Source organism: Ammospiza nelsoni, chromosome 5 (genome assembly GCF_027579445.1).
Source record: "Ammospiza nelsoni isolate bAmmNel1 chromosome 5, bAmmNel1.pri, whole genome shotgun sequence".
In the NCBI taxonomy this organism is placed as follows: Eukaryota; Metazoa; Chordata; class Aves; order Passeriformes; family Passerellidae; genus Ammospiza; species Ammospiza nelsoni.
In genome coordinates, this window is record NC_080637.1 from 48,669,734 (window position 1) to 48,682,546 (window position 12,813).

Below are 12,813 nucleotides of genomic sequence, written 5' to 3' on the forward strand. Positions count from 1 at the left end.
AAGAGGAGGAAGAATGTCCCTCATCACCACTCCCCTAAGGCTGAGCCAAGCAGAGGAGGAGCTTAGAGGTAGAGCCAAGTTTCACAGTCAAAAGCCAGCAAGTGCAGGGAGAGAGGAGCAGCAGAAAAAGGCAGTGTGGGGAAGAGGAGGAAGCAAGGAGAAAGGAGCAGCTGTAAGGGCAAGAAAGTGAGAGAGGAGAAGAGAAAAGGCAAAAGGAGGCAGCAACAGTCTTGGGTCAAAAGAGGAGAAACAAGGAGTAGACAGGCTACAAAATGGCATTGCTCCTGTGGCTGGGGTCCCAGCTGTCATCCATCTGGAGCAACATCTCTATACTGGGAGTCTTTCTTACAGTGTTTACTTTACTGCTTGACTTCATGAAGCGCAGAAAGAAGTGGAGCCGCTACCCGCCGGGCCCAGCCTCGCTGCCATTCATCGGGACCATGTTCTCCATTGACTTCCACAACCCTCACCACTCCTTCGGCCAGGTGAGTGGCAGCCTCTGAGCAAAACCCTCCACATACAATCCACCATGGGCCCAGGAGGGCTGGGACCAGCTACAGGTACATACCATGGAGAACAGGAATTTTCCTTTCCCCTGAAATTGCTAGAGAGAGCTTTAAGACTAACTAGCAAAAAAAGGTAAAGGAATGTAAAAATATGCACACAGGATGATAAACATGGCTAGATAAACTGTGCCCCCAGTGACACAATTGTAGAGCTGGCTGCAAGCCTGACCTGTGGTCAGGCCTGGAGGCAAAGGAGCAGGGAGTTGTGCAAACAATGGAAGACAAACAAATATCTGTGTGCTGGGAATGTGGCTGCAGGAATGGCAGGCTTCCCTGGGAGTTACTGAAGCATGCCTGCAGGCATGTGACATTTTCAGTTAAAGAGACCAGCTTGTGGGATTTGCCCCTGCAGCAATACCCAAAATTAGAGTAGGTTCCTATTCAAATCAGGGTTTAGCTTTCACAGGGCTTTCACAACCTGCAGCAGATAAAGCACGGGTGTTTTGTGCTTCAGCTTGCAAATTCTAAAGGCCTCTTTTCCAGGACAGCACTGTTCAGCTGCCTATCCAAAACCTGCCAAGTGGAGAAACTAAATACAGCATTTGTATGTAGTTCAAAAGCTTCTCATTTTCAAATCATATCACGTCAGGTCATACTAACCACAGTCTTGACCAGTAATCATTTTTAATGATGTATTTCTAGTGCCAGTGAAGTGCTAATCCCCTTTTCAACCCTACTGCAAATACAGTATTAAGTACTTCAATTCCTTTCAATGCTACAGTGAAGAAATCAAGAATCTTAGCTTTTAAACAAAGAAAAAAAGACAGAAAAAAAAGTAGAAGAAAACTGTGGGGTTTTGCTACTCTTGCACTGTCTTAAAACAACGTACTTCTGAGATATGCTCAGTGTTCCTGACTAGCAAGGGAGCTTTGACCTGCCTGCCCAGGAGTCCATGTCCCATTAAAGGGCTTGTCTACCTGGAGAAGGCTTTGCTCCATGGCCAGCTCCCATGGAGCTGACAGGATTCCCTGTGCAGCCATCCTGATTCAGCTGTATGAGTCTCACAGATCACAGCAGATGTAGGGTTCCAGTTACCAGTTGTACTAGATATGTACACTCTTCTTAGGGAGAAAGTTGACCTGGAACTCCAGTGTGAAATTGCCTTTCCCAGCCATGTTTCTGGAAACCTGTCTTTGGGTAGATCTTTAGGTACAAATGCATCTTGAAACGCAAATTACATATCACTTTATTATCAATACTTCCTTCAGCAGAAGTAGACCAACTGAGAACTTACTTAGCCTTTCAGATCAAAAGAAATAGAACCATTAGGAAATAATTCATTATTGAGCATGCAGTCTTTAAAAATTCCCACAAAGGTTCTTGACAAAATTAAAAGTACTCACACAATGTTCATGACAACAGTTTGGCCAGGGTAGGTGTGTTCTACATTTTTCCACTTACAGGGCATTGATCCTGCTACAGCTGCTGCTTGGCACTGTTTGGAGCTGATACATTGCAAAGTTCAAGGTCAAAGATCAGCTGAAGATCTCTGAAAAAAAGTACCTCCAAGTTCACTCAGTAGTAAATGCCCTAAAGAAAGATATGGTGATATTTCTGATGTTACACTCAGCTCATTTTCAGGGACATGGGAAGCGACTGCCAGAGCCTGGGCCAGCTCTTGGAACTCCGGTGCCAAGCCCGGAGTGGGGAACTGCCTCGGTACAGGGATTTACCAGAGGCAGAACCTTTAGAGCCACTCATTCTAAGGTGCCAGACACAAGCCATGACACGAACCAGGTTTAAGTGGTTAAAGTGGCAGAGAAGGTTCGGGAATCACGGGCTGGGTTACCATGAGAGGCAGGGAAACAGCTGCAACAAGGGGCGGGGAATGGCATAAGGGACAGCTTCGAGGAAGGGTAACACTAACTCGGGGAGAACATGGGGGTACAACAGAACAAACCACATAACAAAGAGTCAAAACATAAATTCAAACCGCAACAGACATGCTTTCTTATCTCGGCAGCTTCAGAAGAAGTTTGGAAACATCTTCAGTCTCCAGAACTGCTGGACCAACGTGGTAGTGCTGAATGGGTATAAAGCAGTGAAGGAAGCCCTGGTGCACAAATCAGAGGACTTTGCTGACCGGCCGTACTTTCCAATATATGAACATATGGGCTATGGAAAGAATTGTGAAGGCAAGTCCCATGACAATGGACATGCCTTGATGGCACTAGCAAGCGAAGGATTGGGTAGAGGCAAGATTTTCTCAGTGCAGTGCACCTTTGTGTGTCCCCCTGGTCAACCTCCTTGCATGTCTGGCACCCTTTGGTGGTGATAAACTTGGATTTGATTAAAGGGGGGCTCCCCTTCATGGCTGTAGTACAGCTCCAGCAATCACACACTTCTTCAGCTGTGTAAGGACACTGTACATGGTACAACCTTTCTGCCAGCTCCCAACAGCCACAAATTAGTACTTACAGTGCTTATGTAAGACAAAATGCTTATGGAAAAGGGTACATGTAAGTTGTTGCAAAAAATATGATAATTTAATTCAAGACAGAGTATTTTCCTACATCCTGCCCACATCACATCCTCAGCTCCTGTGTGGTGGCACATGCTGCTACCCAGTTCACACAAGCTATGGGAACAATGCTGAATGTTTTGGAGAGGTGATTCCTTTATCCTTAGCAGCCCTTGTTGCTCCCTTTGAATCCCCCTGCACCTTTGCCAGCCATGCACAAGCTTTAGAAGGTGCAGTGATCCTTTTCTGAATTGCTGTCTGAACAAGCTGCACCAGGTGAGACTGTTTCATCTATCCATACAGACCTGTACCTCCAGACTCACAATTGCTGTTCTCTAGCACCATTCACTTGATGTACAAGCCAAATATCTGACATTTCTTGCTCATCCACAATTCCAGGGATTGTTGTAGCAAGATACGGGCACGTCTGGAAGGAGCTAAGGAGATTTGCACTCTCTACGCTGAGGAACTTTGGGATGGGAAAGAAATCCCTGGAGGAGCGAGTGGTAGAGGAAGCTGGATTTCTTTGTTCTGAAATCAAGTCTGAAGAAGGTTTGTGACATCCACAAGGATGGGGAAATCACAGCAAAAGGCCATACAGTGATGCAGAGAGGAGTAATGCTACAGTCACTGCTGTTTGCATGCAGGGCTCTCTTCCCATGCAAATGCAGTATTCCTAGTCTATGTGCCCTCCTTGGAGCCTCTTCTGCTTTACACAGTGGGGCTACTGTAACACTAATCCATTTGAATCAGTAAACAAATAGGAAATTAGAAAGAGAGAGGTAAAACAGAGTTATTCCCAGAGCTCACTAACTCTACTTGATGAGGTTTAGTGGAACATACTGATATTATCATATGCAATAAAAGTGCAGCTGAGAGTTCACAGCCTGCCATCCAGACACAGAACAATGACTTACCTGTCAAGTCACAGAACAGCCCCACAGTTCAGTTTTTCTTGGGAATTTTCTTCTTTAAACATAGAGCAACTAAATATTAGTAAGAATGAGATTATTTCACTTCCTAGAGTGATGTTTGAGTGGTTTGGGGGCATTTCCTCCTGGTGTTATCAAAGTGGCATTTGTGTATTCTCACTGCTGACAGATGAGGTCCAGCAGTTTGGTGTTGCTGAGCTTCATGGCTTGGTCTCCATTTCCGTTTTCAGGTAAATCTTTTGATATACATGTTCCCTTAAATAATGCTGTCTGCAACATGATCTGCCACATTGTCTTTGGAGACCGTTTTGACTATGGTGATGAGACATTCAAGAAGCTGTCACGGTTATTTCAAAATTCCTTGGATGAAGAAACTGGATTCCTGCCTCAGGTAATCCACAAGCTGTAAGAAGATACCCTCTATTACTTGAGAGAATTGTGTTTTCCTAATTTTTCTTTTTTTGCATCATGTAATAAATATCTCCTCTCTCTCTCTTTATCCCTTCTTTGGTTCTCACACCCCAGCTTCTTAACGTGGTGCCCATTTTGGTGCGGATCCCTGGAGTGGCACAGAACATCTTTCGAGCACAAAAGGAGTTCATGGACTTCATAGATGAGGCCATTGATAAACATGTGAAGACCTGGGACCCTGCTTACACCCGAGATATCACGGATGTATTTTTAAAGGAAATGGAGAAGGTAGGGTGATACTAGCAGACCCTACAGGATCAGGAGTAGTTCCTTTGCCAGTTCCAACTTGTGAAGCTGACTTTCCTCCTAGAGCTGCACAAAACCTCTTACCAACTAATTTCCTACTATTTCATTCCATGCTGTATCTTGAGAAGAAAGGTATTCTTCATGCCGGAACCTCTTTTATTGTCTTAGGACACCATGTTATCTATTGATGTCCTTGTTTCCATTTCCTGCCTTCACACTTCCTTCAGAATCTAGGAACTTCCTTCCTTCCAGCCTACAAAAATATGAAGGCTTCTAAAAGGCAATAATTGAGAATTCGCTAAATGTCCTAAGTTTGCACCAGGGAACAAGTCAGCATGCAAGGTTCTGTGTAATGTCAGCGCCTCAATGACTGATGCCTCAAGATCAGTCAGAAACTGGAGCAACAGACTGACTTTTTGGAGTCATTGCCCCATCCGCAGCCTGCCTTTAAACCAAGATATGATTTGAAACCAGTGTCTCCTTTGGGATATATATATATATTTGAATTGCTTGCTAAGAACTCATTTGCTAGATCTCAGAGGAAGGCCTAAATTCTGAACTTCACTGAAATTAAAAGGAGTCTTTCTTTGAATTTAGTCAGGCACAAAGTCACTATAAAGTTAAAGATATTTGGGTTGGCCTGTCCATCTGCCATATGTTTCTGCACATGGATTCACTACATTTCAAGTACCAGATGAGCAATATTACCAAATTCTGCTTGCAAATCACTTCCCCCATCCAAGTCCTAAGACTGCACTGCTGCTCTGCATTACAAACCCTGCCATGCTGTGGGGATAAGGCACCTCCAGCCCATGGGCAGAGCAACGTGACCCACGTTACTCTGCACTGAGCAGTACAGCCTGGGGGTGGGTGCTGCCTCTTGTCACATCTCTCTTCTGTTCACTAACATCACCTGAAAGCCAGTCTGATAAATCCCTCTCCTGAGTTAACTTGGGTCAAGTCCATCCCAAAGTCCCTTGTCTGAGATCTTTTATTGGAATAACTGTGAGTCTTAAATGCATTATTAATTGCTATCCATATTACAACAGCATCTAAATATACAGAGTAACTTAACAGAAGCTAGTCCCTAGGAAAGGGAAGTATAGAGAGGATTAGAAAAGACAAGCAGGTGAACTCATGCAGAGAGCTTGTCATATCTCATATGCTAACAAATTTGAGCTCAATTAGCATTTGGTTGGGAGACCAGTTTTGCTAGAAGTGGTGTTACAGATTTAGTACGAAGCAATAATCCTTTAACCTGATAGCCCTGATCCTTGTTTTTTTTTATTTTTCAGTAGTAAGAAAACACCAGGGCAGAAGCAACGAGAATCTGTAATGCATAGCTAGAGATAACCCACTTAAAATAATGCTAATTTTGCATTTGCCACAACAATGAAGCCTCCTCTCTCCTCTGTGGCTTTTGTCATCTGATCAAACCTGAATAAGTGTGCTCCACTTCCTCTGGGGGAAGATGTTACAGTGAGTGGCAAGGGCCTGCTGTCTGTTTGAGCTGAAGGCACAAGGTGTTTACATCTGTCCTGAAGGCAGGAGTAGCATTCTTCTCTGAGTATGCTGGAGGTGGCTGAGGGCCTTCAAATACAGGAGGTAACGGAGCTACAAAGTACATCACTCATGCTCAGACTGTTGCTTGTGCTGTAGGCCGGTCTCCCAATAAAAAGCAGGAACACATGCTAAAAAATGGATCTAGTGCTTCTCAGCACTTCTCTGGACAGTGATCTTCTTCCCCAGCAATTACTGCAGCTCAGATCACCCACTTTTTTGCTCTCCACAGGGTAAGGCAGCTGAAGAGAATGGTTTCCAGTATAACAACCTTCGTCTGGTTGTTGCAGATTTGTTTATAGCTGGTTCTGAGACCACCTCCACCACTCTCCGGTGGGCATTGCTGTACATGCTTCTCCACCCAGAAATACAGAGTAAGTCAGAAACTTACCTGCAGAAATGGAGCCTCTTCCCTTCAAGAGTCATTTCTCCACAAGGATTTTGCAATCAGGAACAGCTTTGATGATTGTTGGTCTAGCAGAAACAGAGGAGAAACACTTCCCAAACAGCTGTTCTGGCAGGGGGTAGCCATGATAAAACGACTGAAGTTTGAAGGGCAAGTTTGCTCTTGCCTTCATTTTGAGGGCTTCATCTGGGGACTGTCTGAGGTCAGTGTAGGCTCTTCCAATATTTGGAACAGATTCTGATTGGTTTAAATTCTCTAATGCTGCTTGTCCGTGCTGGATAGAGGAGGGGTAAGGTAGCATATCAAGTGGCAAGGCCTTAATAAGGGTGCTATGAGCAAAGAACAGTTACACATAGCCACTGATCAACTGAAAAATGCCTTCCTGTCTAAAACAGCTGGTCCTGTTCTCACACAGTGCTTACAATCTCCTGCAGCCAGTCTTCCTTCAGCTTGTACCAGCTGCCTCTGGTTCTCTAAGGGTCCTCTAATTCTTTATCTCTTCTGCTTTCAGGTAAGGTCCAGGCCGAGATTGATAGAGTGATTGGCAGAGAGAGACCGCCCAGCATGATGGACCAAGCAAGCATGCCTTACACTAATGCTGTGGTCCATGAAGTGCAACGCTGTGGGGATATTGTTCCTGTTGGGCTACCTCACATGACATACCGGGACACCGAGTTGCAAGGCTTCTTTATTCCCAAGGTGACCGTGACCACACAAGCAACACAGCAACCTCTCCTTTTGCAGCTGCCATGCACAGGGTGGGGATGATCCCATCCAACCCTGCAGCATTGCACTTCCAGCCCCAATGGCAGTCACTGCTGAGCACTAAAATAGGCCATTTTGCAATGCTAAATTCAGGCAGATGGTCACATCTGTGTTCTAGGCTCACACTTGTTGTATGGGAACACAACTGCAGTGGCAGCTCAGTGCAAAGGTTTCCTTTCCTCTCAATGAACCATGGTATTCACTGCCTGTCAGAAGCAGCCTAACAGACTCTCTAGAGGCACTGAACTCCAGTTTACTGGCTTTCCTGAGATGCTAGCAGTTCAATTCTAATCTCTGAAGCTACTCAGATGCCGTTGGCATTCAGGCCAGTTTCACTGTGACCAGCAGCTGCCCTGGCAGCAGTGGCAGAATTTAAGCCTGGGATTTTTTTGTAGCCGCGTGGTATCTCCTCTGATTTAGAACCTTGACATGTGAAACAGGAAAGCTTTGCAATTTTCCCTGGTCCCTGCAAAAGTTGGGCTTTGAAGTCTGTCAGTCAGCTTTTTCTCTGCAGCTCTAAAACAAGTCCAGGAGGATCTGAGAAGCAGATCCACTGCGTAACCGTGAAATTGGCATTTGCACGCTACAGCCTCTGTAAGGCTACAAATTGCAAAAGTTCAGGTGCTTCAGAGTGTAGGGCAGGCACGAAATGCCATTGGAAAAGGGCCCTGCTTTACCTCTGCTTCAAATAAGATGCAGAAGTGGAAATGGGGGCTATTAGTTGGCAGTCAGGGACTAAAGAGGAACCAGCACTGTTCTGTTGTGCCAAGATAATGCTGCTGGTCTCACTTGTTTCTTCTTGTGGGGGAGTGCAGGGGACGACAATCATCACCAACTTGTCTTCGGTGCTGAAGGATGAGACAGTCTGGGAGAAACCAAACGAGTTTTACCCTGAACACTTCCTGGATGCAAAGGGGCAGTTTGTGAAACCAGAGGCCTTCCTGCCCTTCTCAGCAGGTAAATCTGAGGGGAGGATCCAGCTGCAGGTCAGAAGCACAGCTGGAGGGTGATCCGGTCCCTCCGCGGCAATTCCGGCATTGATTATTGCTCTCTTTGCACACTTCCTCTTCCCTTTCTTGCAGGTCGCCGTGTCTGTCTGGGAGAACAGCTAGCCAGGATGGAGCTCTTTCTCTTCTTTACCACTCTCCTGCAGAAATTCACTTTTGTGCTCCCTGAGGACCAGCCCAGGCCACGGCAGGACGGTCACTTTGCACTCACCAACTCTCCACACCCATACCTGCTGCGAGCTCTCCCAAGATAGGTGCACACCACTCCCCTTTCACTGACAGACCACCACTGCCCAAACTCTGTCAGGAGCATGGCAGGTCTAGGCAGGATCATGCCACGTTCAATCTCAAGTCTCTGCAGAAGGCCACAGCTGTGTAAAGTAAGGATCTAGGCCACTATCTTGTTGAGCTTAATTCCAATTGTGCTTCTTGAATCAGACAAGAGAGCTTCAGCTTCAACAACAAGGTGACATCACAATGTAGTTTCAGTGTAGTGCTTCTGGAAAATCTTACCATCCAGGACATTCATGTCCACTTCATTCCTTCCTGTTTATTACACACTTCTGTGTGTTGAACAAATATTGCACTGTCTTCATTTCTAGCCTCAAAGAAAGTAAGTTTTAAGTCTGACAGCCCTTATGTCACACTATGTCTTCAGTAGGAGTAAATACCAAGGAGTACATAAATAATCCAGATGGTGTTTTAGCCACAGAAGAAGGTCATTTGTGAAATACAGAAATTTCCATAAATACATTTAAAGAGAAATCCTGGTGTTTAGATTTATTATCTCATTCAATTAATTTTTTTTTTTTTTTTTGGCATTACATAAAGTCAGCTCTTGGACAGGTTTGGAACTCACCTTGGGATGGAGTTAACACTGTTTGCAACTGTATGGCCACAGATTTCAGAGCTGCCTCTCTCTTTCTTCTTGCAATATCCCTGACAAATTGTTTGAAAGATATAAAGATATGTTGATGTTTAAATTAGGAGTAGCCCACTTACCATATCTAAAGAGATAGTAGCACAAAGGAGCTCCTACATGAAACCACCACTAAAAAAAAATAAATAAATATGAAATCGAGTGCACGTGTGCAGTAGTAATTTTGTGTAATAGTAATTTTGGAAGCTACGAAAGCTATGGAATTATGCATATACTTACTAACAAAATTAAGATCTGAACTTCAGCAGGAACTGCACATTTGCACATTTATGCTTTTCATCAACAAAATAACTTGAAAGAATAAAAGTGATGCGAAATCTCCTTTCTCGCCCCTCCTCTTTCTGGTTGCGTCAGTCCTGCTGTGCTCCTGCCTCAGATACTCACCTGAGATTTCTCTCCTCACACCCAGCACCTGCGCCTTTCTAGATCATTTCAGTGTTACTTTTCTGGTCTGTTCAGTGACACCAAACTGCATGTGTTCAGATTTATAGCGGCCAGCACATTCCCCAGTGTGTTTAAAGGGAAATTAACTTTGGAGAGATTCCGGCACTCGCTTATTTGGATAAAACGTGGGTATAGCTAAAGTAGGGAGTGTCTTTTCCAGCATGCAAGAGTGACAGAGAGAAAGTCCACTTGCCTGACCGAACAGCAGCCGATTGTGGCGTTCCAGGGCAAAGGGAACAAATGGCTCGCTCCAAATCACAGCCCCAGCCCTGCCCTGAGGGAGGAGCGGGCTCTGAGGGGCGGGGCAGACCCGCGGCCTCAGGAGGCGGGCCCAGTGTGGGCCCAGCCAGCAGCTGCTCCGCCCCTTGCAGCACGGTGACTGGATGATTGGCGTTTCTTTTGACCAATCAGATGGGAGGCGGCCGGCCCAAAAGGCTGGAGTGGCAGCTCAGCTGGCCAATAGGAGCAGTTGCCCTGCCCTGCGCGCTCCCGCGGGCGGCGGAGAAGGTGGCGGTGGCATCAAGATGGCGGTGGCTGGCAAGGGGGTGGTGTCGGCCGCCGTGAAGCCGATCTTCAGCCGGGACCTGGGCGAGGCGAAGCGGCGCGTCAGGGAGCTGTACCGGGCCTGGTACCGCGAGGTGCCCAACACGGGTGGGTGAGGGACGCGGGGCCTGCTGCGCGGGCTCAAGGTCGGAACGGCCTTAGTGACATTGGTGAAGCCGGACGAGTGACAGTGTAGCGATTTTTAGGGTTGAGTTGCGCGTTGCTGGTGGAACAAGTGCAGAACGACGTGGATGACCGCAGTAGGTGTTGTGTTTCTCTTAGTGCACCTGTACCAGCTGGACATCACGGTGAAACAGGGGCGGAACAAGGTGCGGGAGATGTTCATGAAGAACGCCCACGTTACGGATCCACGCGTGATAGACATGCTGGTTATTAAGGTACACACTGTTACTTCTGATTTGTTGAAGCTGCAGAGAATATGGCTGATGGTGGTGAGTGTGATGGAGGAGAGGAACAACTTTGTACCAGCCTGTCTATGGAGTGGTTGTCTTTTGCAGTTGGATTGGTAATATCTGTGTCAGCAAACCTGTTGATAAGGGATCAGGTGGCTTTAGAATTCAGCAAGTGTATGTCAAGCAAAGCGACAATTAATTAACACTAAGCTTGTTCCTTTTTTTTGTTGTTTGCTCGCCCTTTTTTTAACAACAACAATCAAAGGGAAAATAGGTGCTGCTCACTAGTTTACTATTAAAAATGAACTTTCTTCCCTCTACAGTACTTCATTGGATCAGAAAATAGTTTTCTTCACTGATTCTGAAACATATATTACAGTGTCCGTACTTGGTGGGAAGCTGGTTTTGGGTGGCAGAACACTCTGGCTCTGTAACACATCTCATGGTGCGTTACAGATGCTTCAAAGCAATAATCAGCACCTCAGGCTTCAAAACGTGTCTGAGCAACAGTAACTCACCTGTGCAATTCTAATGCATTAGAAAGCTTCCAAACAATGACTGCCATGCTCACCTGTTTTGTTTCTTGCATTTCAAGACAATTACTCTGACTTTACATGATGAAAAAATCTGGAAACAAAGTCTTAGATAGTATGCTAGGTGACAGTTCCAGGCAGTCTCATTTTGCTGTGCTACCATCCTATAAAATGAGTACAAAAGAATGGAATTGTGAAGAATTTGCATGTCTCAGTGGCAGTGATACTGGTGCAAAGCACTTGGCAGCAGTTAATTTTACAGCTGAAGTGTTGCTGTTCACCCAAATTCAGTAGAGGTGCTCGAAAATTAGGAATGTTGTGTACAATTTTATGGGAGGTGTGGGTCAGGAAAGAAACAAAGCAGGTTTTAAGAAGGGGACAGAGTCTCTTGCCTGTGTCACAGGGCTGGGAAGCTGTGCTGCAGAGAAATCCATGGAAGTGCCAAGGCAGGAACAGTATATTTGTGTCACAGTGCAGGTGATGCATGCAGGCTGTAGGAGTACAGAACTGTTGATGCAGCTATTATTTTTGTAGGTGTTTTTAAGTTCACTCAAATAACTTTCTCAGTACTGTGTGGTTAGACTTGGGCTCTGCCAACTAGTTTAAAATTCTTTTGTGTGTGTGCAGGGAAAAATGGAGCTTCAAGAAACCATTCATGTCTGGAAGCAGAGGACTCATGTCATGAGGTACTTCCACGAGACGGAAACCCCGCAACCTAAAGACTTTCTGTCCAAATTCTATGCGGGCCACAATCCTTGAGGAACTGACTCTGTGTCTTCCTGCCTTATATTACAAATAAAGTTCTATACATAGAAAAAAAAATCCATACCAAGAGATTCTCTAGCATCTTAGGAGCTTAATGACTAGGCAAATCCAGAGCATGTGCAAGCGATTATGATCTGTTTGAAGAGCTGTCATGTCCTAGTTTTGCCAGTGTGTATTTTCAGTGGATGGCATTTATCCCATCACTTGCCCTGGGGTGTCTGCTGAGTAACCACAACACAGCCTGGCTGCTGGTCTTTGTGCTTGGCCTATAGCCCCATCTGTAGATGTTAGCTGTGTGAGCAAAAGGGCAGAAATGTTCTTGTGCTTGAGGGGTATGTTAGGGATATTGCAAGACACTGCAGTGTATTCATGCAGTGTCTTGCAATTTCATCCTATGACTTTGTTGAACTTGTGTTTTATATTGGACATTAGTCTCCTTCACTTCTCCCAGAGAAAATATCCTAATGGTAGGCAAATAAATCCTTGTATAATAAAACATCAGCAGAGTCCATTTCTCTGCTGTAAAATGAAACTACCTGGAAAAAGGGGATTTGTACTGTTTTCCAGAATAGGAAGGCTCTGTAACAGCTTCTGAAGCCAGGAGAAGGCGTCCCACCATCACCTCATCCACTGAATCAGGAATTATCAGTTCCCTTTTGAGAGGGATAAGGAGAATTTATTCTCTCAGCAGAGAACAGGTTTTCAGCAAGTAACTGGGTGCTCTTCCAGATGTGCCCAGCACTGGATGTTTGCAGTTAACT

The 12,813-nt window shown here is 45.4% G+C and overlaps 2 protein-coding genes across 2 annotated transcripts; both read left to right on the top strand.

Moving 5' to 3' along the window:
• Positions 1-92: 92 nt before the first annotated feature.
• On the top strand, positions 93-9,495 carry LOC132073197 (cytochrome P450 2D14). The gene is made up of 9 exons (XM_059472037.1): positions 93-485; positions 2,530-2,701; positions 3,427-3,579; positions 4,190-4,350; positions 4,485-4,658; positions 6,469-6,610; positions 7,154-7,341; positions 8,223-8,364; positions 8,490-9,495. Exons 1-9 carry the CDS (start codon positions 273-275, stop codon positions 8,666-8,668), a joined length of 1,524 nt encoding a protein of 507 aa, XP_059328020.1. The 5' UTR covers positions 93-272; the 3' UTR covers positions 8,669-9,495.
• Positions 9,496-10,272: 777 nt separating this feature from the next.
• On the top strand, positions 10,273-12,109 carry NDUFA6 (NADH:ubiquinone oxidoreductase subunit A6). Its single transcript, XM_059472764.1, has 3 exons — positions 10,273-10,449; positions 10,624-10,739; positions 11,915-12,109. The coding sequence occupies exons 1-3, from the start codon at positions 10,323-10,325 to the stop codon at positions 12,044-12,046; spliced, it is 375 nt and encodes a 124-aa protein (XP_059328747.1). The 5' UTR covers positions 10,273-10,322; the 3' UTR covers positions 12,047-12,109.
• Positions 12,110-12,813: the final 704 nt, after the last annotated feature.

Coding starts and splice junctions, on each gene's coding strand:
- LOC132073197 (XM_059472037.1), top strand. CDS start 273: ATGGCATTGCTCCTGTGGCTGGGGTCCCAGCTGTCATCCATCTGGAGC. Junction 4,659..6,468: donor TTTTAAAGGAAATGGAGAAG/GTAGGGTGATAC, acceptor TGCTCTCCACAG/GGTAAGGCAGCTGAAGAGAA. Junction 8,365..8,489: donor CTTCCTGCCCTTCTCAGCAG/GTAAATCTGAGG, acceptor CCTTTCTTGCAG/GTCGCCGTGTCTGTCTGGGA.
- NDUFA6 (XM_059472764.1), top strand. CDS start 10,323: ATGGCGGTGGCTGGCAAGGGGGTGGTGTCGGCCGCCGTGAAGCCGATC. Junction 10,450..10,623: donor CCGCGAGGTGCCCAACACGG/GTGGGTGAGGGA, acceptor TGTTTCTCTTAG/TGCACCTGTACCAGCTGGAC. Junction 10,740..11,914: donor TAGACATGCTGGTTATTAAG/GTACACACTGTT, acceptor GTGTGTGTGCAG/GGAAAAATGGAGCTTCAAGA.